At 35.6% G+C, this 25,986-nt stretch overlaps 1 protein-coding gene across 1 annotated transcript in view; it reads left to right on the plus strand.

Moving 5' to 3' along the window:
• The first annotated feature begins 7,388 nt into the window (after positions 1-7,388).
• Positions 7,389-25,986, plus strand: part of LOC143247601 (uncharacterized) — a 36,934-nt gene continuing 18,336 nt past the window's right edge. Inside the window, exons 1-5 of the mRNA XM_076495922.1 lie at positions 7,389-7,705; positions 17,335-17,452; positions 22,118-22,387; positions 22,899-23,165; positions 23,609-23,724. Coding sequence (XP_076352037.1) covers positions 17,368-17,452; positions 22,118-22,387; positions 22,899-23,165; positions 23,609-23,724 — 738 coding nt within the window. The 5' untranslated portion in view covers positions 7,389-7,705; positions 17,335-17,367. The remainder of the gene's footprint in view (positions 7,706-17,334; positions 17,453-22,117; positions 22,388-22,898; positions 23,166-23,608; positions 23,725-25,986) is intronic.

Here is a 25,986-nt window from a genome sequence, read left to right on the forward strand (position 1 = left end):
ATAAAATTGAAGGATAAGTTGGTCTCTAGGACATAAAATGTGAAAAATAAGTTGATCTTTACGGCATAAAACTATATGATAAGTTGGTCTTTAGGACATAAAATGTGAAAATTAAGTTGGTCTTTGTAGCATAAAAGTGAAAAATAAGTTGGTCTTTGAAGCATGAAACTGAAGGATAAGTTGGTCTCCACGACATAAAATGTGAAAAATAAGTTGGTCTTTACGGCATAAAACTATATGATAAGTTGGTCTTTAGGACATAAAATGTGAAAATTAAGTTGGTCTTTGTGGCATAAAATGGAAGATAAATTGGTCTTTAGGACATAACACTGTAGCATAAGCAGTTCTTAACTTAGCAGTGTAAGACTATTTATTTTCCTGAATTAGCTTGTCTGTTAAACAGAAGGACAAATTCAGCAAACTATTCTTGATCTCGGGCCGGGTCAAGAAACCATGGCTAAGTTCAAGTCAGAACTGGACTGGTCATTTTTATCGACGTGTTTTTTTTTGTTGGTTGATGAAATTCTAAACGTTGTGTCTGCTGGGTTTCAGAACGTACTGTAAGCTGTACGCAATAGCTGGCCGTAAACAATACGAATTACTCGTTTCAACTTGGAAAAAATATAAAAAAGTAATAGAGGGCGCTATTTTATCGTTACTGTTTCTTAACTTCTTGGCGTTTTTACTCCACCTTGTTATTCCCTCAACTTCAAACAAGCTAAGTTAGTGAAGACGAGCTAAAGTTAAACTTGTGTGTGTGTGAGTGAAATCCTGGAGTGCTATGATACGTGGTCGTTAACTTTCTGGCGTGCTCTCTATGTGCACATATAAACACAAAGCTTTCACACACACACAGATATGTGTGTAGTTTAAAGGTTGAATGGAATTTTTTTTCCGACAACCGTCGTCATGGTCACTTAGATGAGCGCGGGGTTGTGTTCTTCCTGATTGTCACGCGGAACTTCGCAACAGTCGATTGTTAGGGGATTAGGCCCACCACGTTTCGAGCGCAGCGTATAATCAAGAAATAACATTATCATTTCCTTACGTAAATTATGCACAACAATAAGAGTATTGTACATTGTATGAACTGTATACTATTGTTTATACTTGCGGGTCATGCGATATGTAGATAATTCAGTTCTCCTTGCAGCCTGTCTAACTGAAATGTGCTGAACCTTCGATACAAAACTTCATGTTTCCCTTACACAACATGTTACTCGATTAGTACTCTTTCCTTTATAATCACACATTTCTTCTGTAGACTCTTCCCGATTGGACAGCGGCAAGTTTACCGACTTACAATGCTAATATCCGGGGTTTGATTTTCACGTAATAAACATGGCATGTCCTATGTGGCTTTCATCTGAAATAGCCAACTAAACATGAAGTTATCTTCTTCTGTCCTCTAGCGGCCCCTGGTGTTCGTTTAGTGTAACTACAAGACGGCACCATTCTCTCCTGTGTGATATAGCTTTAGTCATACTATCAAGCTGACTATTCAAGTCTCTCTTCTTGATGACGAGAAACCCACTTGAAATAAGAATGTATCAACTCTCTCCTGTAAATCTACATCTGTGAGATGTCTCTTTGCAGCTTTTTTCTCCTGCTTCCTTGAGTAGATTTAATAAAACAAAAAGTGACCTGACTGGACAAGTACCGATAAAAGCTGAAACTGTTGCTCGAAGATCAACATGAAATAACTAAACATTTTGTATACAGTTTGTTTATTTGTTTGTGGTTAGGCTACACAAAGGACTATCCGTGTCTTGTCCACCACAGGTATCGACACCCCGTTTCTAGCGTTGTAAGTCCACGTACAAACCGCTGTGCCACTGGAGGGAAACGTGGTTTGGTGTCATAACAGTAAGTATGAGGACTTATGATGCTAAAAATAAGGTTTTGATACTAGCGGTGGACATTGCACAAATATCACATTGTGTAGCTTTGGACGTAACAACAAACAAATAAATAAACCTTTAAAACGCTGGGTGCAATTTTTATAAACATTTTCTTTTGGTGTATCCTTTACCACGTAAGGTTATTAATTACTTATAACATCCGCCCCTGAACTGGATGTACGTCTGTGGACTTAACTTCTGGAAACCGGGTTTCGATACTGTTTCTAAGTTTTCAGTGTGTGTATGCTTACGTAATATTTTTCATAAACATCGATAACCCTACAACAAATTTCTTCTAATCTGTAATATTTTCTGTTTTTGACACATAAACTTTTTTCTTTAACATTAAAGTTTTATTAATATCCTCTTCGCTTTCCTCGACGCCATTTTGTTATATAGATAGTTCATTTTCGTTTCAAATCAAATTACCAAAGCACGAGCATTGGCCTCTTTTGGATACACGCGGCCGATTCCACGTGCACGACAGTTCGAATTGTTTGTGACTGGTAAGAATGAACGAGCATATTATTTCGGAATAGTGACCGAGGACATGAATAACCAATCCTCTATCAACGAGAGCAAAAACTTTATGAAAGGGTAATTGGATGTAGAATCATTTACTGTACAAAAAATGACGACTACACAGAATTTTTAGTTTCACTGGTTTGTTATGAATTCGACTCGAAACTCCTAAAACAATGTGATATTTGTCTGTATTCTAATATAGCGAAATTACAGAAATTTCGTACAAGATTCTGGTTTTAATTTTTTCAATTTTTGCCAAGTTAATTATTTTTTGAATTAAACACAAAGCAACACAATGGATTTATCTGTGCTCTGCTCACCGCGGGTATCGAAACCCGTATTATAGTGTTATAAGTCCACAGACATACCGCTGAGCCACCAAATATTTTTCAAATGTTATATAAAGTTTCCCCCAGTGTCTCAGAGCCAAGTTTGCAGGCTTAAGACGCTAAAGTTCAGGTTTTGATACCCGTGGTAGGCAAAGCATAGATAGTTCATCGTGTAGCTTTTAGGCTTAACAATAGCCAGTGATGCGGATTAATATTAAGAAAAAAATAAATGAAGCTTTATAAAAAAATATTTACTTTTAAAAATCATTCATTTATTTTGAGTGTTGTTAAAGTGTTGAATTAAATACACACATCGTTCGTTATGTATAACAGTCTAAGTCTTCCAAACGACTTAAAATTAATTAATCACTAATAAACACAATTAGCTTTGATGAATCGGTGAGGAGTGTTACGCTTTAGGGATAATTAATTAATAATTATCTGGTGGACAGCGCTTGCCTTATTAAACAAAACTACATAAGGGGTTGGCCCGGAATGGCCAGATGGTGAAGGCGCTCGATTCGTAATCCGAGGGTCGCGGTTTCGAATCCCAGTCACACCAAACATGCTCACCCTTTCAGCCATGGGGGCGTTGTAATGTGACGGTCAGTCCCACTATTCGTTGGTAAAAGAGTAGCCCAAGAGCTGGGTGGTGATGACTAGCTGCCTTCCCTCTAGTCTTACACTACAAAATTAGGGACCGCTAGCGCAACTAGCCCTCTTGTAGTCTATGCGCGAAATTCAAACAAAACAAACCATAAAGGCTTATCTGTGGTCTGCCTTTTATGGGTATCGAAGCCCGCTTTCTAGCGATATAAATATGCTGACATACCACTGGGAGGGTTCCAGTGTGTGTTTAAGTGTAAGCTTACATAATGGCCTATCTGTGCATCACGGGTGTTGAAACCCGGGTTTTAGTGATGTAAATGCTAAATCTATATTCAAATAACGTTTCTTTACATCTTTTATTTGATTGAAATAACTCAGAATTTTTATTCATTCATTTTTATGGATCAGAATGTTTTCCTCACATCTTACTTCACTTATACGAATATAATAAAAGTAGTCTTATGAAATTCTTAAACATAATCGTTTCTATTTGTTAACATGACAGTATGGTCAGGTGATTAGGGCATTCGACGCGTAATCTTAGGGTCGAGAGTTAGAATCCCATCATACCAAACATGCTCGCCTCTTTCAGACGTGGGGGCGTTATAATGTGACTGTCAATCCCACTATTCGTTGTTTAAAGAGTAGTCCAAGAGTTGGTGGTGGTGACTAGCTGCCTTCCCTCGTGTAGCTTTGCAAGAAATTCAAAATAAAACAAAATTTATTAATATATGTATATACACTTCCATAACGACGATTTTTATCGGTTTTGATTTAAAGCGGAAAGCCACTCAGCGGAATTGTCTACAGGGATCGAACCTTAAATTTTTCTGTTATAAACGTCCAAGCTTGCCATCTCGGGGAGATGAAATCATAACTTATTGATATTATTTGCTGACCTCTAACCTTGGGTCAAGTGTTTAGGTTCAGAGTAAGTGTCTTGAAATGTAGGAGAGAAGCTTCAACCTTCTGTTTCGAGCTTACGAATATCCGTAACGCACACAAATAAATACACCCAATCGTATACACGTTTACCGTCTGAACCCACAGTTGTGAGTGCTAAAGAAACGTATCTTGATAAATTAGTTCACTGACATCTCCAGCCGAACCTTGAAAACCTAGTATTACAGCTACAATAATGGGAAATGCAAGAAAAATTACTTTCACTTATAAATCTGTCCGCTGTATCCGGCGTTCAGTGGGTGGAACGTTTTGAAGTGTCGCGCGCTCCTTTCACTTTCTGGTATTCCCAAGTGTAGTGACGTCAAGAAAGAAATGCGCAGTGTTCCATACAAGCTTCTCACGGTTAGTGAACGTCTGCAGACGATGTTAGTCGTTAACCCTAATCACGTTCGTGGTTATTTCCGTCACCGTGCCGTTGATCAGTTATGAATTAGGTGTGTTATTATGATCACATCGTATACGCCATTCAATAAAAATTCGAAGGCTTAAATATCTCACGTTCGTTTTAAGTTACGGGCGTTTGATCCTTATTTAAGACAATGCTGTACCCCAGTGATCTTCAATGTATCACACCACATTAGCTAGTTTTGTCAATGTAGCTAACTACCTTTTGAATTAGCAACTTCCGCGTAAAGAAGTTCAATGACAACACACGTGTTTATATAAAAGTATAAGACAAAATGTTTGTTTAACGTAACACTAATTAATACCATCATGCTAACGTAAAATTTCGACACGTAACAGCAAATCTGAGTTTTAAGAAATGTTTTTTTTTTTCGGTTTTAGTAAAATAGTTTTCCATTTCCAATAATAAATATTTAATTTTATACTGAACATTCTATATACCAGTTAATTTTGCATTGTATTGGAAAACAAATTAACCTTGTGTGTGTATATATATATATGCGTGTATAAAATTTGGTGGTTAAAACGCTCGACTCGTAATCTGAGAGTTGTGGGTTCGAATCTCCGTTACACCAAACATGTTCGCATTTTAGGCCTGTGGGAGCGTTATAATGTGTCGTTCAATCCCACTATTTGTTGGCAAAAGAGTAGCCCAAGAGTTGGCGGCGGGTGGTGATGACTAGCTGCCTTCCTTCTAGTTTTACACTTTTAAATTAGGGACGGACGGCTAGCGCAGCTAACACTTGTGTAGTTTTGTGCGAAATTCAAAACAAACTGTTTAAATCCAGTACGGAAGCCAAAAAAACATTTCTTAAAGAAGTTGTCGTTGTAGGTTTTCTATGTCGTGTTGATTGCTTCTGAATTTTCAAAATGTTCTAAAATAAAAAGTAATAAAAAACTTTGATTTATGGGCCTGACATGTTTCAAATACTTCGTATAGGTCCTTTTATAAACCTAAAATTTCTTGCCCAAAATTCAAGGTATTTCATAATATTTTTAAAGTGCATATGAATAATTGATATTTTCTCTGTACAAATAAGAGTTTTTTACTACATCAAACGTGTTTCTTTTTTCTGTTATTTTTTATAGCTGTTAATATCCAAAACTGATGATCCGTTTTGAATGACACTTGTCAGGATTTTATGTGTGGGTCGGGTTCTTTACAGCAGGTGTTCGTAACTTGTTAGTGATAAATTTCAACAGTAAACAAACAGCACACACGCCACTTGTTTTAAAATAATACTCTATAACAAGTCAAAAGCATATAGAAATGTTCGTTACACAATTAATCACTAGAGTTGTATCCACAGCTTTAGATAATTGCCTCTTTTTCGTCAATTTAACACTCGCGCTATATAAACCATCAAACTCATAACACATTACATTTAAATTAAAACACTCATGTATACCCAACAATGCAAAAGAGTCAGCATTTGCCAATTAATTAAAAAATAAATAAATCTTCTATATTTCCAGAAAAACTAATAACTCATACTTTGATATTGCAGAGTTGATGACGTCATTGTTATTTTTAGAAGAGACTATAAAATATGTTATCCGTCCTCTATCCATACAATCCAATCCCGTTACTTTAGCAATTTAAGTCCATAAAAATATCGTTGGTCCCCACAGTCCACCTGGTGATTTAACGTTGTAAATTCGTGGGAATTACGACGTTTTAAATAGTTCTGGTTTTAAACAGACAAGTGAAGGTTCTTAGCACATAGCTTTAGTTTTGGAATACATTCGTACATTGGCGCGAGTTGGACCTCTGGTTAAGTTATGGATTTTGGAGCTGGATAGGTGGCTTTGTATACATGCGGTACCAGAAAACTTACTTCCACTCTTAGCTGTGGGTGCATCATAAGTGTGACAGTGAATCTCTTAGCGTGGATGGTAAAATGCTTTCAATTTTCTGCCTTCCTTCTGGTTATTAGCTCAAAATTAGTGATGGTAGCAGATAATTTTAGTGGTTTTACTATAAATCGTTACTTAGAAGTTGTTACTAAGAGATACAAAATAAATACAGTGTTACAAAGGTGTGGGCGTGGCTAAACTAAAACATGCAAACAGGTCTTATTTAGTGTTATACGTGACTTTAACCCGAAATAAGCCTGTAACCATCATTAGTTGGCAGGTGGAGCTAAAAGCTCTCTCGCTTGTCTGTTTAAAACCAGTAATGATCCCAAGAGATATTTCCTAAAGAAATTACGGTTGTAGATTTTTCATTTTGTTATTAGGTATATTATCTGTCCGAGCGCGTGATGAGATTTTGTTTTGTTACCAAAATATTAATCCCTGCACTTACACGTGCTAATTAGCTGTTTTATTAGTCTCGGTTTATTTGTATTGAGCAGGTGCGGAATATTATAAATTAGCTCAAAATGTAGTACTTAGCTTATGAACATGTTTTCACAAACAAGCCAGTAATTTGAGTAATACGAGGCCTCAGGAGTTATTAAACTTTACTCTGTGATCACGAACCGTTTGTTTAATGTGATGAACCCTGATTGTAGAGGCAATAGACTTCCTATGAAAATCGAACTCGAGGTTCTTTCTCCGAGTACCTCCATAACAACTGGTGCACTGACACTGAAGTAGCAGAGAAGTTTTCATCTAAGTGACTGAGGTGAAATCTCGATCCGTGCGTGCTCGTCTCGGTTCACGTGGAGCAAGTAGCTCGTGAGCTTGGCGTCATTTTCTGGATGAAGGCCTCGCGGCAGTCCCCCCTATAAAACATAGGCAGGTGAAAGTCATTGGGAGCAATATATGGTGACTGCATTGCTCGAAGTAGTCATTGCCCAAGTATTAACGGGACAAGGACGCTCTAAGGCCAGCTGGCATTCTTTCACTCAAGACTGAGCAGTTCGAAGCTTAATCTGTTTGGCAGTAAGAAGTCCGAACTTCGTACCGTCCAGTTTGGAAACTTCAGTTACAGTTCCCGGAACTCGAAACTACCGACACGTTGTTGAAGTGAGTAGATTTAGAATCAGAAAGTTAAGAAAACAAAATGATTTTCTGAAAGAACGATGTTTATATAAGGACAATTCATTTGTGTGAATGTAATTAGTTTTTCCTCAAAATGACTACTCTTGACTTTTACAACTTTATTAAATTATAATTCCAAAAAATGTAAAAAAGCTATTTTTTTCTCACAACAGAAAAAAGTAAAATAATTTGTTTATAGGAAACGAATTGTGCTTAGTTTTCTATACACAAATTTACAAAAAAATATTTGGTTTTTAGGTTTGATTTATACAAAAAAATACTTAATTTTTAACATTATTGGGATTATGGCCGACAACGTCGTTAATACCAAGAGTAAGTAACACATAATTTCATGTCTTTTAGTCTCAAAACGTTATTTAGTTTTATTGTGAATTGATTTACGGTATTTAAATATCTAAATAGTTTATTACGTAACCTTCACCTCATTAAGTTGATGTACTGGTCTACTTACCTCATTTTTAATTAAACTTTCGTTTCTTACACATGTATTTATTGTACAGTCCATTAACTTTCGGTTACATGGTTTATAGACACATTCTAACCCTGCTACAGCTAAGTGTGACTTCACTGTCTTCTTTAATTATCTTTGAAATCTTGACAGGTTTTAATTTGGAATGTTTACTTCTGTTGTAATTATATTTATTCTCGAGCCACTTTTTGGAAAGAAAATTATTTCTGGTGCATATATTTCTTATTTCCGTTTTTTATTTTAATACAATTTTTAGGGTTCTTGCGTAAGAAAATATATGTCTCCTTTTCAACTTGGGTTATGTCTTTGCAATGATGAGCGAAGTAAAAACCGTATGTATAGTTTTGACATAAAAAAGTAAAATTATATGAGATAACATAAATCTATCACATATGCACACAAACCCGAGAATATCCTGACATACATTTGATTTAATCTTATACAGTTAGGCCCGGCATGGCCAGGTGGTTAGGGCACTCGACTCGTAATCTGAGGGTCACTGGTTTGAATCTCCGTCACGTTAAATTATGCTCATCTTTTCACCCGTGGGGGCGTTATAATGTGACAGTCAATACTATTATTAGGTGGTAAAAGAGTAGCCCAAGAGTTGGCGGTGGGTGGTGATGACTAGCCGTCTTCCCTCTAGTCTTACACTGCTAAATTAGGGACGACTATCTGGAGAACCTTCGTGTAGCTTTGTGTGAAATTCAAAACAAAGAACCTATATAGTTCTTACCTTTTCTGTAGTTCTCCGCTGGTACAGAATTACAACGCTAAAATTAGGGGTTTGAGTCCCCTGGGTAGGCTCAGCAGATAGCCCGATGTGGCTTTGCTATAACAAAACACAGATATGCATCTGTTCTGAAAGACAGCGAAGTTATACGGGAAAGACGTCATTGGTAGGGTTTAATATAAATGGTATGTGTTGTTCTGTTCCTTTGTTGAGATTATTCAAAACGTCTTTGGATTCCATTTTGTTTGTTTGTTTTTTTAGTTAGCGTAATTACCTTTTTCTCCATTGGTTCTTTGCGGATTATCCTCTACTACGTCATCATGTGATTTGTTTTTTGCTTATTTTGAATCTTGGTTCGTTAGATTTTTTGTGTAGTTTATAAGATGACCAATCAGTACATCACCTATATAAAATTATTTTACTGTTCAGCTTTCATTAACCCTTTAAAACAAACATAATTAAAAAGAAAACAACTATTCTGCTCTTCTTGAAGACAAGCGAGTCACATGTTTCAAAGTTAACGCAAGTGTCAAATAGCTAGTAAGTCAAGTCAGTTATTTACCAAACCAATATTGTAATCTTATTACTTCAACTTAAGAGATGTGGTATGTTTGACATTGTTGTTTCACAATGAACTGTAATAACTTGCAGGTCACCAATTCATATCTCTCGTTGTTTGATTGCACAAATTTCTACAAATGCTAACAATTCCCTAGTTTAGAGGTTCCCAAACTGTGGTCCGCGGCCCCCTGGTGTTCACAATAATACGTCAGCTTTACGAATTTAACATTTACTGAAAGAGTAACAAATCATATAAAATGTTAAGATATTTTAAACTAATATAGTAATATTTATATAAATCACAAATCAGTAATTATCATTAACGTAAAAACAGCTGTATTTATGTAATTGTGTAAATTCATTGATTTCCAGTTGGACTAACGCACATAAAATGGAAGTATAGATATAAGATAAATGTGGAGTTGGATCTTCGTTCGAAACTGTCAGACATTGACCCAATAATTCGTAAGATTGTTTAAGCAAAACAGTATCATCCTTCACATTAAAGTAAGTCATTATATTAAAAAAATATCCATGTTTAAATTCTTTTCATTGTTCCTTTCTTAAAACTGTAAATATAGTAAAATACACACATGATATACCAGTTACAAATGATAAAACTATTTTTATAACGGGAGCTGGTCCGCCAATACAGTAAAAAGGAACCCCTGCACTAGAATATTTAGAAAAATGAGTCCTAACTGACCAAGACCCAAAGTGTGGCTTCCAGTTGTCTTATCATCAGTGAAAGGCGATGCTTCCTGCCATTTAAAGACTTACAGAAAATCTTAGACTGTTAATAAGTTATATTCATTACAGAAAATCTTAGACTGTTAATAAGTTATATTCATTACAGAAAATCTTAGACTGTTAATAAGTTATATTCATTACAGAAAATCTTAGACTGTTAATAAGTTATATTCATTACAGAAGATCTTAGACTGTTAATAAGTTATATTCATTACAGAAAATCTTAGACTGTTAATAAGTTATATTCATTACAGAAAATCTTAGACTGTTAATAAGTTACATTCATTACAGAAAATCTTAGACTGTTAATAAGTTATATTCATTACAGAAGATCTTAGACTGTTAATAAGTTATATTCATTACAGAAAATCTTAGACTGTTAATAAGTTATATTCATTACAGAAGATCTTAGACTATTAATAAGTTATATTCATTACAGAAAATCTTAGACTGTTAATAAGTTATATTCATTACAGAAAATCTTAGACTGTTAATAAGTTATATTCATTACAGAAAATCTTAGATTGTTAATAAGTTATATTCATTACAGAATATCTTAGACTGTTAATAAGTTATATTCATTACAGAAAATCTTAGACTGTTAATAAGTTATATTCATTACAGAAAATCTTAGACTGTTAATAAGTTATATTCATTACAGAAGATCTTAGACTGTTAATAAGTTATATTCATTACAGAAAATCTTAGACTGTTAATAAGTTATATTCATTACAGAAAATCTTAGACTGTTAATAAGTTACATTCATTACAGAAAATCTTAGACTGTTAATAAGTTATATTCATTACAGAAGATCTTAGACTGTTAATAAGTTATATTCATTACAGAAAATCTTAGACTGTTAATAAGTTATATTCATTACAGAAGATCTTAGACTATTAATAAGTTATATTCATTACAGAAAATCTTAGACTGTTAATAAGTTATATTCATTACAGAAAATCTTAGACTGTTAATAAGTTATATTCATTACAGAAAATCTTAGATTGTTAATAAGTTATATTCATTACAGAATATCTTAGACTGTTAATAAGTTATATTCATTACACTGGCACGTGGTTTTTAGAGGACTCTTTATCACAGAGTAACTTTTACTACGTATCGGTTTATTTAATGAATATAAAAGCGATGAGTTTTCAAACTACAAGTGTACGTTCCTATTCAACTTACACAAGAAAATGACAGAGTTACCGATTAAAAAAAAATCTATGTTTCTGTTGTTGAATTTGGCGTGAAACTACTCGAGGATTGTCTGCTCTAGTTATCCCTAATTTTGAAGTGAAAGATTAGAGAGAAGGCTGTCAGTCAATACAACTCACCATCAATCCTTGGACTAGCTACGCTTTACCAAGTAAAAGTGGGAGTGACCATTACATTATAACATCCCCACGGCTGAGTATATTCGGTAGGGGGGCTCGAACTGTGACCCGTATCGTATATTTTAAGTATCACCAATTATAATTTTACTGATTCTAAAGAAATATATATGCAAAAACGGCTCGTTTGGGTTGAGAAAATATTTTACATAGAAGAGCGAACAACGTTTCGACCTTCTTCGGTCATCGTCAGGTTCACAAAGGTCATCGTCACGATGACCGAAGAAGGTCGAAACGTTGTTCGCTCTTCTATGTAAAATATTTTCTCAACCCAAACGAGCCGTTTTTACATATACATTTATCTACAAGTGGGTTTTCTCGACATCACTGATTCTAAAGAAGTTTGATCGCGTTATTAGTTTACTTCTTAATAATGTGTGTTATATATACCTATGATGTTCTTCTAATGTATTAGTAAACATAAAATCTGGAAACGATAAATCTAGACCTATAAAATACGTTATCGTTCTAACTTTATTACATAATATATATACCCCGACTACTCTGCTGTATCAATGATGAAAACTAAACCCTAATACTTTGTATCCTTAATTTGAATAATAGTATTTTTTCTACACACAAACACGCTGAGTATGTTATTATTTTCGAAATTATGATACATTATGACAATTCTAGCTTTTAAATGTAAATATTCACGTACAGCAGTCCGTGTGAGGATGAACAGAAACCAGAATTATGGTTTAATCGTGTGTTAACTAAATTATGATTAGGCTTAGCGAGATTTATCCTTAACTTCAGGCTTCCCTCCAATCAGGACCCGGCATGGTCAGGTGGTTAGGCCGCTTGATTTATAATTTAAGGGTCGTGGGTTTGAATCTCCATCACATCATACAAGCTCGCTCTTTCAGCCGTGGGGCATTATAATGTTACGGCCAATCTCACTATTCCTTGGTGAAAGAGTAACCCAAGAGTTGGCGGTGAGTGGTGATGACTAGCTGCCTTTCATCTCGTCTTACACTGTTAAATTGGGGACGGCTAGCGCAGATAGCCCTCGTGTAGATTTGTGCGAAATTCAAAACAAACAAACCCTTCAATCAGTGCTTTTTGAAGAAGCAGAAAAGCACATTATTAGGGTAAAAACGTGTTAATAACTTAACTATAATCGCAGACCGTCTTGCTCGACCACATGATCAGCTCGTTTTCATTACATTGCTACCTGTTCTTTAAAATAAAATCTGAGGAAGTTGTTTTGAATTAGGCACAAAGCTACACAATGGGCTATCTGTGTTCTGCCCACCACGGGTATCGAAACCGGTTTTTAGTGTTGTAAATCCGCAGACATACCTCTGAGCTACTGGGGGAAGGGGGAATCTGAGGAATACCAGCAAAGTGTAAACACTACTCAGAGATTTTCAGCTCTGGTATTTTAACTATTGATACTCCAAGGGACATTCACCTCACAAGACACGCTAGTTTGATATACAATAAAATGTGCGGTTTTTCTCTAGAGGGTGCTGCCATACTGTGTTTGTAACGACATAACAACTAACAAATTTAATAATTTTTTAAAACATGTTTTTTTTTAATAATTTTTCTTTGTGTATTAACAATAAACCTTTATATGACGCCATTAACATAAGTATGGTCTGCGAAACGTTCGCTGTTCATTCTTTCTTAGCTTCTTCCGCTTCGTTCAGTCAGGTTTTCTTTCACACTTTGTTTACGTTACCGTGAACCAAGACCGCCCCCTTGTGAGATTCTTGAGAAAACAAGAAATACCGTACTTAACCATGTCCGTTAGCGCCCCTAGCAAGGAAGAACAAAACAACAACAGCAACAAAAATTCCCGGAAACAGATTACTGCTTGGTTACGCTTTAGTTCGTCAGTACTAAAAAGTATGGTTTCAGATCAGCTGTGACCACTACATACTGCGATGAGCATGCGCACTCACTGCTGATTCTGAGGTAGTTTAGAGTTAATTGCATTTAAACAGAACATACAAACAGTGTTTGGTTGTTTGTTTTACAATTTTCGTCTAGAGTAAATAATTTATATTGTTTTGAATTTCGCGCAAAGCTACACGAGAGCTATCTGCGCTAACCATCTCTAATTCAGCAGTGTAAGACTAGAGGGAAGGCAGCTAGTCATCACCACCAACCACCACCTCTTGGGCTACTCTTTTACTAACGAATAGTGGGATTGACCATCACCTTATAACGTCCCCAGGGCTTGAAGGACGAGCATGTTTGGTGCGACGGGGATTCGAACTCGCGACCTTCGGATTACGAGGCGAGCGCCTAAACCACCTGGCCATGCCGTGCCATTCATCGGTAAAAAAGTAGCCCAAGAGTTGGTGGTGGATGGTGATGACTAGCTGCTTTCCCTCTAGTTTTACACTGCTAAATTATGGACGGTTACCGCAGATAGCACTCGTGTAGCTTTGCTCCAAATTCAAAACAAAAAAAAACTAATATTCTGCACGAAAATTCTGAAACGGTGAAATAACCGACAGAGTTTTAGGCTTAACTCGTAATAGAAAAGCGTTCAGATAAAAATTTGATACACATGAATTCATACTTTATTTAAAAGAAATATTTCAATGAAATAAATTAACTTTATAAACTTCATTAAAAATATAATGTTCATAAAATGTATTAGTAGTGTGATTAAGCCTTTTCTGAAATGCTGATGTTGGAATACTAATTCAAAAGTAAAACAACCTTTAATGTGTATATTTACGTATGTGTAGGCCCGGCATGGTCAAGCGTGTTTAGGCGTGCGACTCTAATCCGAGGGTCGCGGGTTCGCGCCCGCGTCGCGCTAAACATGCTCGCCCTCCCAGCCGTGGGGGTGTATAATGTTACGGTCAATCCCACTATTCGTTGGTAAAGAATAGCCCAAGAGTTGGCGGTGGGTGGTGATGACTAGCTGCCTTCCCTCTAGTCTTACACTGCTAAATTAGGGACGGCTAGCACAGATAGCCCTCGAGTAGCTTTGGGCGAAATTTAAAAAAAAAAAAACCAAAAAACAAACGTATGTGTATTTTCGAAGAAAAATATTTATGGACAACCAGGAAGACACATTAATATTAGAAATAAATGACGTTATAACACCAGTGCTGTTTTTACTTAACTAAACACTCAAATCTTTGTACTGTCAGTTTCTGGTGGTGTTTTAGTGAACACTCCTGAAGGAGCTATAGATCGAAACATTGAGTGTTTAGTTAAATAAAAACAATATTTAGTGTTATAAATAAAAACCATATTTAGTGTTATAAATAAAAGCCATATTTAGTGTTATAAATGTTTGTTTTTGGTATTAACTTTCTGTTTTTTGTTGGTAACCTGTCACTCAGGTTTTAATGTGTATGTGATTTATGTACTTTTGATATGAATACTTATACACAGGATGTTAATTGTTCAAAAACATAAGACTATCGAATTCAAAGTTAGTGATAACTGAGTTTAGAAGGAAACGTTTCTTCTAACAGTTTTCTATATTCCATATGTAAATAACATGAGTAGTTGAAGCTGTGGCCCGGCATGGCCAAGTGTGTTAAGGCGTTCGACTCGTACGTAATTCGAGGGTCGCGGGTTCGAATCCCCTTCGCACCAAACATGCTTGCACCTTCAGCCGTGGGGGCGTTATAATGTGACAGTCAGTCTCACAATTCGTTGGTAAAAGAGTAGCCCAAGAGTTGGCGGTGGGTGGTGATGATAGCTGCCTTCCCTCTAGTCTTACACTGCTAAATTAGGGACGGTTAGCGCTTATACCTGTAGTGGTAAGAACGAAAACAGTACGAATGTAAAATATTCCTTTGATTTCACAGCTTAGACACATAATGCATTAATTTTAGTGATGTGTTAGAACAATAATAAAAAGAAACAACAGCAACAACAAAAACACTATGGAACTGATTTTAGTTATAAAGTTTTGAAGCCGTAACTTCCGCATTGTTAGCTCAGTATACGGAGTTAGGACTAACAAAGTTCTCATAGAGGCTAAACCTGAAAGATGTTGGTTTTACGGCTGGAAATATTAATGGTGAAGGTACGCGAATGACCACGAAACAGTGCATTCCAGTCTTTATGAGAAGAGCTTTAGAGCGGTATATTTAATTAGCTGTATTGATTATCAGGCTATAAGGGTTTCTATTTTAGTTTCATTATTAAGCTGATATTGGTTTTCATTTTAGACCTAAAATGCTTGCTCTTATTGGGAGCTAATAATAATAATACTTAAAAACACCTTGTTTAGCGTATTTATCCAGTACGAACGCGTATAAAATGTAGGTTTATTATTAACAATGTATTTGTAGGTGTGATATAGACAGCTTTACACATGAAGTGTTAGATGTAGGATAAAAACAACACTGAAGAGAACAAAACTAATCATTGAAGTCAGATATTTAATGATAGCTCTTGTTTCGTCACTCAACAATTAAAAATATTAATATGATTTTGGAGTGTGTTTGTTTGTTCTAAATCTCATGCAAAGCTACACGAGGGCTATCACTTTATAACACCATCACGGCTGAAAGAGCGCCCACGTTTGGCTTGACGGAGTTTTAAACCCGCGACCTTCACATTACGAGTCGAGCACCCTAACTACCTGGCCATGCCGAGCCATTTCTATCCAGAAACTTGTACGTTTTCATAACATACGCTGTAATTTCACAAATGACCCCTTAGTTTCCGATAAAACCAGATTGTCTAACTCCTTCTAAATATCAGCTTAAAGCAGAGAGAGTTTGTTTGCTTGTTTGGAATTAAGTACAAAGCTACACAATGGGCTATCTGTTCTTTGTCCATCACGGGTATCGAAACCCGATTTCTAGAGTTGTAAGTCCGCAGACATAATGCTGTACGACTTGGATGGCAACAGTATACATACATAACAACTAAGTTGAACTGTTTTATAACATTGTTGTAATCATTCGTTTCGAAGATCACAAAGTTTCATTGTCACACCAAAGTTCTCAGTATTTCAGGCGTTTTGTTTAACTACGAAACGACTCTGTATATACGCTTGAACACGTGTTAAATACAAAACGTAGATTTATAACTAATACGTTTATAAATCTATGTGCAACTGCACGTATTGTGGTGTAGTGCTATTAATGTTTGGAAGTACTTTCAAAGTAACGACACACTTACATGATTTATACACAGTTTCCAAGAATGATGCTAGCATGTTCAACATGCCGTACTTGCTAGTTTGAAGAACGTACATAAACATATGCATGCAAATCAAGAACAAGAAACGAAATATTCAACAAACAGTAAAAGTGTTGGAAATTCTCCGAGTTTTAAACATTACATTGTGGTTAGACCGCTTGACCTGCAATCTGAGGGTTGCGGGTTCGAACCCCGTTCCGCCAAATATGTACACCATTTCAGTCAGGGGTATTTTTAATGTGACGGTTAATCTCACTATTCGTTGGCAAAGGAGTAGCCGAAGAGTTGGCGGTGGGTGGTGATGACTAGTTGCCTTCCCTCTAGTCTTACACTACTAAATTAGGGACGGCTAGCGCAGATAGCCCTCGAGTAGCTTTGTGCGAAATTCAAACAACTCTCCCAGTAGAAGTAACTATCAAACAGTGTTCTAATACATGCCAAAGCTATGTTTATACAGTAAGTGATCTTGCGTAACAAATCTAGTTTACTATAAACTTTGTTATATCATTAAGTGTTTCTAATCGATACCATTTCTGTTTTTTAAAGAGTAGCTAATCCACGAGGCGACAAGAACGGCATATGACTGTTGTCATGGAAACAGGAAGGCTGTCTAAAGGGTCGCGTTTCCTGTTAGGTGCACTATCAGTACTATTTTACATCGAAGGTAAGTCTAACCTGACCTTCAATAGACAGCATTTGTCTTCTTCCAAGGTTTACGAAAATGACTTATGTAAATATTCTTAGTTAAACTAGACATGTAGTATAAGAGTCGTTGACTTAATGAGCAAATATATAAAACAAAACTGATGTAAAAAAATGATAGCATATAAAAGCAACAAAAAGAATAAGAAAGAACAACTAGTTTACATTTCGCGCTTTTTTGTTTTATATATGCGAAACACGTAAGGTCACGTGTTTTGTTTTTCACTATTTTTGGTCAACATTCTAATAGGCTCTTCACCTTAGTGCTATATCTTAAAGACCGAGCGTCTAACTACTATGGTACAAGTGATAACACATTCTGAATACTCTCACGTGTACTTAACCACAATCCCCGCTTCGCTTGCGTTTTGATCGAGAGTGCATGTGAGTTCACCAGGTGGCGCCTGAACAATGTAGGAAGTGGTCAATACATATTTTTGTCAATTAACTTTCAATGAAGCGCGTCACTTGGTCAGCCAACCACGACAACATATCGCTACGGTGAATGTTTCTTTCCAATTTCCTGAAACAGACGTTCAATTACATGCTGAATGTTTTAGGACATTCTTAAGATTACCATATTATGAAGATAAAATATGGAGAACAGCCTACGCACGTGAGATGAGAACGATAACTATACAACTATTTAGGAATAGGTGATTGGAGAGTCATTTTTATTCGCTGACATTTCTCGATTTTTTGTTTGTTTCGTTTTTGCTTCCAGACACTGTATTTAGCCCCCAGTGGCTCAGGGGTAAATCTAAGCGCTTGTAATCAGGGCCAGATTAATGGTTTTATTGGCCTTAGGCTTTTCAACTTATAGAGGCCCCCTAGAGAAGAAACCTTTACGTGCAATACATTTACAGTCATAGCTTGTGGTCTACTAATTAGTGTGAGGCCCTGGGTTTCAGCCTGGTAGGCCCATGTCTTAATCCGGAGTGCTTGTACCACTAAAATTGGGTTCAATACCTGTGGTGGGTAGAGCATTGATAGCCAGTTATATAACTTTGTGCTAAATAACCACCTTTTGCCTTTCACATGGTCAGTGATATATCAAGGGGCTTATCACGCCATAAACATGGGTTCGATATCCTTCGGTGTCCAGAGCACGGATAGTCTATTGTGTAGGCTTGCGCTTAACAACAAACTCATGCTATCTTTCAGTAGAGCGGTAAGTTTACGGTCTTACAACACTAAAATCCGGGGTTCGGTTCCCTTGGTGCACACAGATCATAGCTCAATGTAATTTTGCTCTAAAAACATGTTCTTATGATATCGTAATAACTGTGTTAATCTGCAAGAGGGGTTCAGTTTTAGTCAAAGATTGAAAATTTCCTTTTAGGGCTTTTCTGGACTAGCCGTAAGTATATATAAAAAAATCTAAATGACTCAGATAACCTGAAGGCTACGAAGTATACGTGAATTCACTAGTGCAAACAATAGCCACTGTGGGTGCGCATGACCAGTCAGAGTACTCTTCAGCAGTTCCACTCGTTTCGTTCCTTTCGACAAATGAAAGTTATTTTATGCCTTTTGTTTTATAATAGAAGCAGTAAGTCATTATACAGCGAATAAGTAAAAGGAACATTTAGATTTAACTTCTCACATTTAACATAAATTAGAAATGAACTGAACTGATAGCGGAACCGTGCATCAGGTGTCACTGTAACCACAATGTTTGTTGTTAAACGCAATGAGCTATTTGTGATCTGCTCACCGTAGGGTATCGAACCCAATTTTCAGAGTTATAAAGCCTCAGACTTACTGCTGAGACACTAACTTCTTTGTTTGTTTGATTTGAAGTCAAACACAAAGCTACGCATTATTTGTGCTCTGCCTACCACGGGATATCGAAACTCGGTTTCTAGCGTTGTAAGTCCGCTACGGTACCGCTGTGCCACTGGGGTGCGCTACTAGTGAACCTTCATTACGTTACATTTCTACGATAAATGCAGACACCTTCTCAGCCTATCCTACTTTCATTTTCAATATTATAAGATCTTCATCTAAGAAATCTGAGTTGTTTGTCTTTGAAATTTTGAATTTCGCGCAAAACTACTCGAGGGCTATCTGCGCTAGCCGTCCCTAATTTAGCAGTGTAAGGCTCGAGGGAAGGCAGCTAGTCATCACCACCCACGGCCAACTCTTGGTCTACTCTTTTAATAGTGGGATTAACTGTAACATTAAAGCGACCCCACGGCTGAAAGGGCGAGCATGTTTGTCGTGACTGGGATTAGAACCCTGGACCCTCAGATTACAAGTTGAGTGCCCGAACCACTTTTCAATGACTATTATGTAGTATGCACGTGTTAATCATACTTTGTTTTAGTTTACTCGTAATAAATACGTGTTAGAAATGTTTTCTGGATGGTTCGTATTAATATATTTATGTTAAGGATGTTTCCTGGATGGCTCATGTTAATATATGCATGTTAAGGATGTTTCCTGGATGGCTCATGTTAATATATGCATGTTAAGGATGTTTCCTGGATGGTTGATGTTAATATATTTATGTTAAGGATGTTTTCTGGATGGTTGATGTTAATATACTTATGTTAAGGATGTTTCCTGGATGGTTCATGTTGATATATGCATGTTGAGAATGTTTTCTGAATGGTTCATGTTAATATATGCATGTTAAGGATGTTTTCTGAATGGTTCATGTTAATATATGCATGTTAAGGATGTTTTCTGGATGGTTCGTAGCATAGTTCTCTAATTTTTTTTGTAGTTAAACACAAACCTTTATTCATCACGGGTATCGAAACCCGGTTTCTAACGTTGTAAGTTCGCAGACATACCGCTGTGCCACTAGAAGGCTCTACTCTAAAAGATCGTACATATTTCCGAACTTCTAGTCTGTATATATATCCTAGTAAACCTATTTTCTAGGAGAAATGGAAAAGAAACCTAAATTTGTTTTTTCGTTGTTTTATATATAACTATATATTTTTTGAGTATCTTTACATGTTAGTGCGTGATTTTACTTGTATGACTGTCAATTTTTCCTTTTAACCAACGTTTCATCGTTGATACTTCATTAGGGTTAGCATACACAACTGTTTCTGGGATAGTTTTAGCTGGGTACAAGAAACCTTACTGTTACATTTACCAGCTATGCAACATTTATTTACACGGAAGTTTTAAAAGAATTAAGTATATAAAATACAGGTCTTAGCTGTAAAGGACTAGTTCCTTAAGTCAAATGTATATGACAGGTTAATATATTCATATTTCCTTTCCCGTACAATCAAGAGCGCGCGCCTCTGTATAGACATCTTTTTGCACCTATGTGTTTACAACAGTAAAAGACTTACGTAGCGTTTCAGGATTCACAACTCGAAAGAATTTTATTTGTTTTGTTCAAAATAACAGGAATCATCCGGCTTCTTCAAGACTCTTCTCTGTTCGACGACGTCACCTAATACCAACTGAGAACGTTTCCGCTTCTGGTTTGGTTTGTTTTGAATTTCTCGCAAAGCTACACAAAGGCTATCTGTGCTAGTCGTCCCTAATTTAGCAGTGTAAGACTAGAGGGTAGGCAGCTAGTCATTACCACCCACCGCCAACTCTTGGCTACTCTTTTACCAACGAATAGCGGAATTAACCGTCACTTTATAACGCCTGGCTGAAAGGGCAAGCATGTTTGGTGTGACAGGGATTCGAACCCGCGACTCTCGGATTACAAGTCGATTGCCTCAACCACCTGGCCATGCCGGACCGTTTCTGGAAAACATAACCTTAAAGCACGCACCGAAGGAAGTGTTAAACACTTGCACGTGCAAAGAAAATTACCATTTTCTTGCGCGTCATATTAAATGTTGTCTATTAATTGTTTTTATCAAGCTGTCGAAGCTCTTTAGATAAATCGTATTTTCTTAACGTAGCCCAATATTCGATTTTTGGAAAAAATATTAAAAATGGCGATTCACACTTTGGGGTTATGGGTGCGTTATTAGGGTAACAGTCAAATTCTACTTGATACATTAAAGAGAAACGACAACGGTTGGCGATTAAATCTAGCAGCTCAAACTTTGGAACGACTACTGCAGATAGCCCTTGAGCAGTTAAGTGCAAATACTTGAAAACAAACGTAGGTTTTCAATTTTCTTGGCCAGGTGGTTAAGACTCGTCATGTGAGAATCGCGGGTTCAAATCCCTATCGCACCAAACATCCTCGCCCTTTCAGCCGTGGGGGCATTATAATGTGACGGTCATTCCCAGTATTCGTTTGTAAAAGAGTAGCCCAAGAGTTGGCGGGTAATGACGATGACTAGTTACCTTCCCTGTAAGATTTCACTGCTAAATTAGAAACGGCTACCGCAGATACCCCTCATGTAGCTTTGCGTGAAATTTAAACCAAACCAAGCACAATAAAGTAGGTGTCAACTCACGTTAGGCCTATTTACACCCACTAACACAATGTGACTTTGCTGTTGTTTATAAACGGAGATTTTTTTTTCCATGTGGGCACCAAGTGAATTAGTCGAAAGTATACACGCACTTTATGTTGATTAGTTGTTTGCATGATTCAGCGATTTTGACACTCGAGTTTTTCATCTGTAAATTAGATATATTTTCTTAGGAAAAATTTACTTAAAATTATTCGAATTTTGATTTCTTTCAGCAAGAATTACCTTCGAAAAGCTAACGAACCTGGTTTATCCAGGTAACACCTATTATACTATACGAAACCTTTCCCTGTACGAATGTCAAGGCTGGTGTAGGGATGAAGTGGATTGCGTGGCTGCAGTGTTCAGGTTCGTGGTCAACCCACTGACCCCTGTTCAAGATACCACCTGTATGCTACAGAATGAAACGAAGTCAACGCATCCTGCAGTGACACCACAGAAGAGTAGCAATACCTATCATCTTACCAAACTACATGTTCTCTCAGGTAGGATTTACATCTTTCTTCCATATATCTTCTGTTTTAACCATCGATTGGATTTCAAGTAATTGTTAAAACAAATAATTTGTAAGTTGGTAAGTAAAACAACAGTCTCTGTTAAGTATCTTTAAGAACACAATTAATAAGCACAAAAGAAACAACAACACAGAAACAAACTCATCATTTCATATATATGTAGGTCAATAATAAACATTAGTGATTATTAACAGCGGGTGATGACACGGAAATTTTGAATCAAGTACCTGGGTTGAAAGAAAAATATATTGGTACAACTCCTCATAAGTTTTTATGTACGGCATTAAAATGGTCTGAAACGAAAGTTATAGGGTATCGTACTAAATTGATTTTTTATTTTAAATAGTATGAATGGTGATTACACATTACATACTTATGTATTGCTATGTTTTTGCTGATGTTAAAGTTTCTATAACTAACTAGTGAATAAAGACGATTTGTTTTTTATTAATATTTTCTCTTCTTTTTTTTTCTTTTAAAGAAAACGTCTGTAATCGGCTTTGGGCGTTTGAGAGGGTTCCAAAAAAAACTCTTAGAGGATTGGATAGTACCATAATCTTGGCATCCAGTAAAACGTCGTGTCTTATAGCGTGTTTAAACGAGAATCGTTTTGTATGTCGTTCAGTGGAATTTAATTACAGGAAACTACAGTGTCACTTGAGTGTTTATGATCGGAGGTCACCTGGAGTCTTCGTCGATATGGTTTATTCCATGGATGTAGATTACTTTGAGAATTCCTGTCTCCAGTGTAAGCCAACTAGCACAGTAAACGTAATTAACACGTAAAAATAAATGTTAAATATACACATTGTACATATGTTACCTACGGTTTGGTTTATGTTTAGTTGTTTTTTTTAATCAATCGGTACAAAAAACACAGTTAACGCTTTTGAACACCTTTTTTTTTTTTTAAAGTAAGCCTTTGTTATTGACTCTGGGTAACCTAACATATTTTAATTACAAAATTAGAGTCCATTCCACCAAACATATTCACCATTTCAGTCGAGTGGGATTATAAAGTAACGGTCAATCCCACTATTTGTATTTCTTAGACTCTGTAAAGTAACTTTATATTGTAGATAAAATTATCGTTTTGAACGAACAAAAATAATATATTAATTTAATAAAGATACTATTTTATTTACTGAACTCTACCAAACACATAATGTATTAGTTCTTTTTATTATTTAGCGAAAGAAATATGCAGTTCTGGAGATAGAAACTACGATCATCCGGCCCTCCCGATCTCTCAAGAATCATTGGTGCATTTTGTTGAACTGAATTATTATCCTGACAAGGAATTGTTGGTAAGGTAATTAGATATAGTTATGTAATAAAACGAATTGTTTGTCCTGTGCAAAATAGCTAAATGATCAAATAACAAATATGTGTTCAGAATTACTAACATATATAAATACATATATATATTAATCACGTTGATAATAAGGTTCGTTTACACGGTTAGGTGAAAATATATTCAAAGAACTGAAAATACGTTAATACGTTTTCACTTTGATTCTATTATGACGTAGAGTAAGCTGGCAGCTGTTAGGCCGGGTTCTTGATATGATAGGTTTGTTGTTTTTTCATACTTAAATAATCATATTTTATTTGTTTGATAATAAAAACAAAATCGTTATGTTGTTTTAGCATTCATGTTCACAGTATATGATCGAAATATTAAAGTATTGTGTTGGCTGTGGCATCTCTTAAAATCCATTGTTTACCACTCAAAAGGCTTAAGTTTTATTATGGTTAACGTGCAAAGTGCTTAATGACGAATATATATAAAGATATATCTTATATGTACGAAACGTTAGCTTATAAATGAAGTTGTTTAAACTAAGTTCGCGATATAATTTAAAACAAAAACGTTGCTTTTTAATATTTCATCCCTCCCTCTTATTTAATGTTTTAAATTAAAAAGTTTATCGTTGGTTAGGCTTAACAGAAACCTTGTGGCGTTGAAGAATACTGTTTTTATCCATCAAGTGTTTGTACTAAATTTCTTAGACAAGCAGTTAGGCACAAGATCTAAGGCCTCATTGTTAGGTGGAGACAATTGGGTATTGTAAGGAAGTAGTTATGTTTTAAACAGCGCATGCCACTTGTCAGTTTGTGAAATAACTTAGCAGGTATAGGTTGGAATATGTAGCCACCTTTTTCACTTTTTAACATTGGAAAACTTTTTTTTTTATGTGTATGTTTGTAAATTGACCTAGGATTGGGAGGTCCCCTGATGACCGTTGACGCTATTCCTGCTAAGGGGCTGACCGATATTCAAAAGGGTCATTATTACAAAAATGTTCCGCCCCTAGTAATAGACTCTCTTTTATTCTTTTTAATGTCATTCAAGTTTTTCACCCTGTTTGTGTAATATTATTATTATAAGTAATTGTTGTTATTATTATTATTATCATTCAGATATTTGACTTTTTTTTAAATGAGAAAGTTTTAAGGGAAATGATAATATAAGTCTCTGGAATGATTATAAATATACATAAATGTTATTGTCTTATATCCCTTGTATAACGCTGCACACATTTCTTTTTATGTAACATAACAACCAGAGTAAACATTAGGCCAACATAAGTAATTGCTTTTACGTTCAATTTTCGGAAAATCGTGCTCTGACCATCACTAATGTGTTTGCGTTTTAAATTTGTTTCTCACAATCAAGTTCTCGATCGAAGAAACTGTCAGAATTGAAAGGGTTAAAGTTGTGTTATGACGTTATACTACACAACACACCACTACAACCACGGTCAAAGAAAAACAATTTATTATATATAACGAAAGACATAAAGTAATAATAAAACCTTTCAAACAACCATAAATACAAATTTTACTCCTAACAACAACGAAAAAGCAAAAGCTATCCACGACTAAGTTAAAAAACAACACAACATAAATCTCAGTGCTACTAAATTCAATAAATATCAGTGGATGTAGAGAAAAGAACCAGAAAAAAATATAAAACCTAATTTATCAGATAATTCATCACAATGTTCCAAAATTAAACTACTTTTGAACATTAATATCAAGCAATACTACTACGTCTCGCGAACTAACTCGTTTTAAAGATTAAGAAATGCTTTTTATTTAATGGTTAGATTACGAGTTACATCTCACGTGACGTTCTATTGGCATAAATCTACGTAAACTTTCACATGTTTCATCGCTCGGAGAAGCTTGTGTCAGTTTCATAATACCTATTCAAAATAAACCTGCTCTAGACAGAAAGTGAATTAACGCTTTAATGGAACTAAAAATTCATAGTTTAATTTAATTAAACGATGGAAAGAATAATAAATAAACAGTGAACAAATTAAAAATAGAATTAATTATCTCACAACATCCTTTATCTACCATCTACGCATTTTCTAAATGCTATGTTTAAATACTGTGATATTGTAATATTGAGAACAAACAACTAAATGCTGAACACAACACCAGCAGGTAGATGAACAAGATATCTTGGCCTTATGCCATCTATACGAAGAAATTTTGTTGAAACAAACACTTACTTCCAAAGCATTTTATGTCATAAAACTAATTTGAATTTTCTA

Source organism: Tachypleus tridentatus, chromosome 3 (assembly GCF_004210375.1).
Source record: "Tachypleus tridentatus isolate NWPU-2018 chromosome 3, ASM421037v1, whole genome shotgun sequence".
In the NCBI taxonomy this organism is placed as follows: domain Eukaryota; kingdom Metazoa; phylum Arthropoda; class Merostomata; order Xiphosura; family Limulidae; genus Tachypleus; species Tachypleus tridentatus.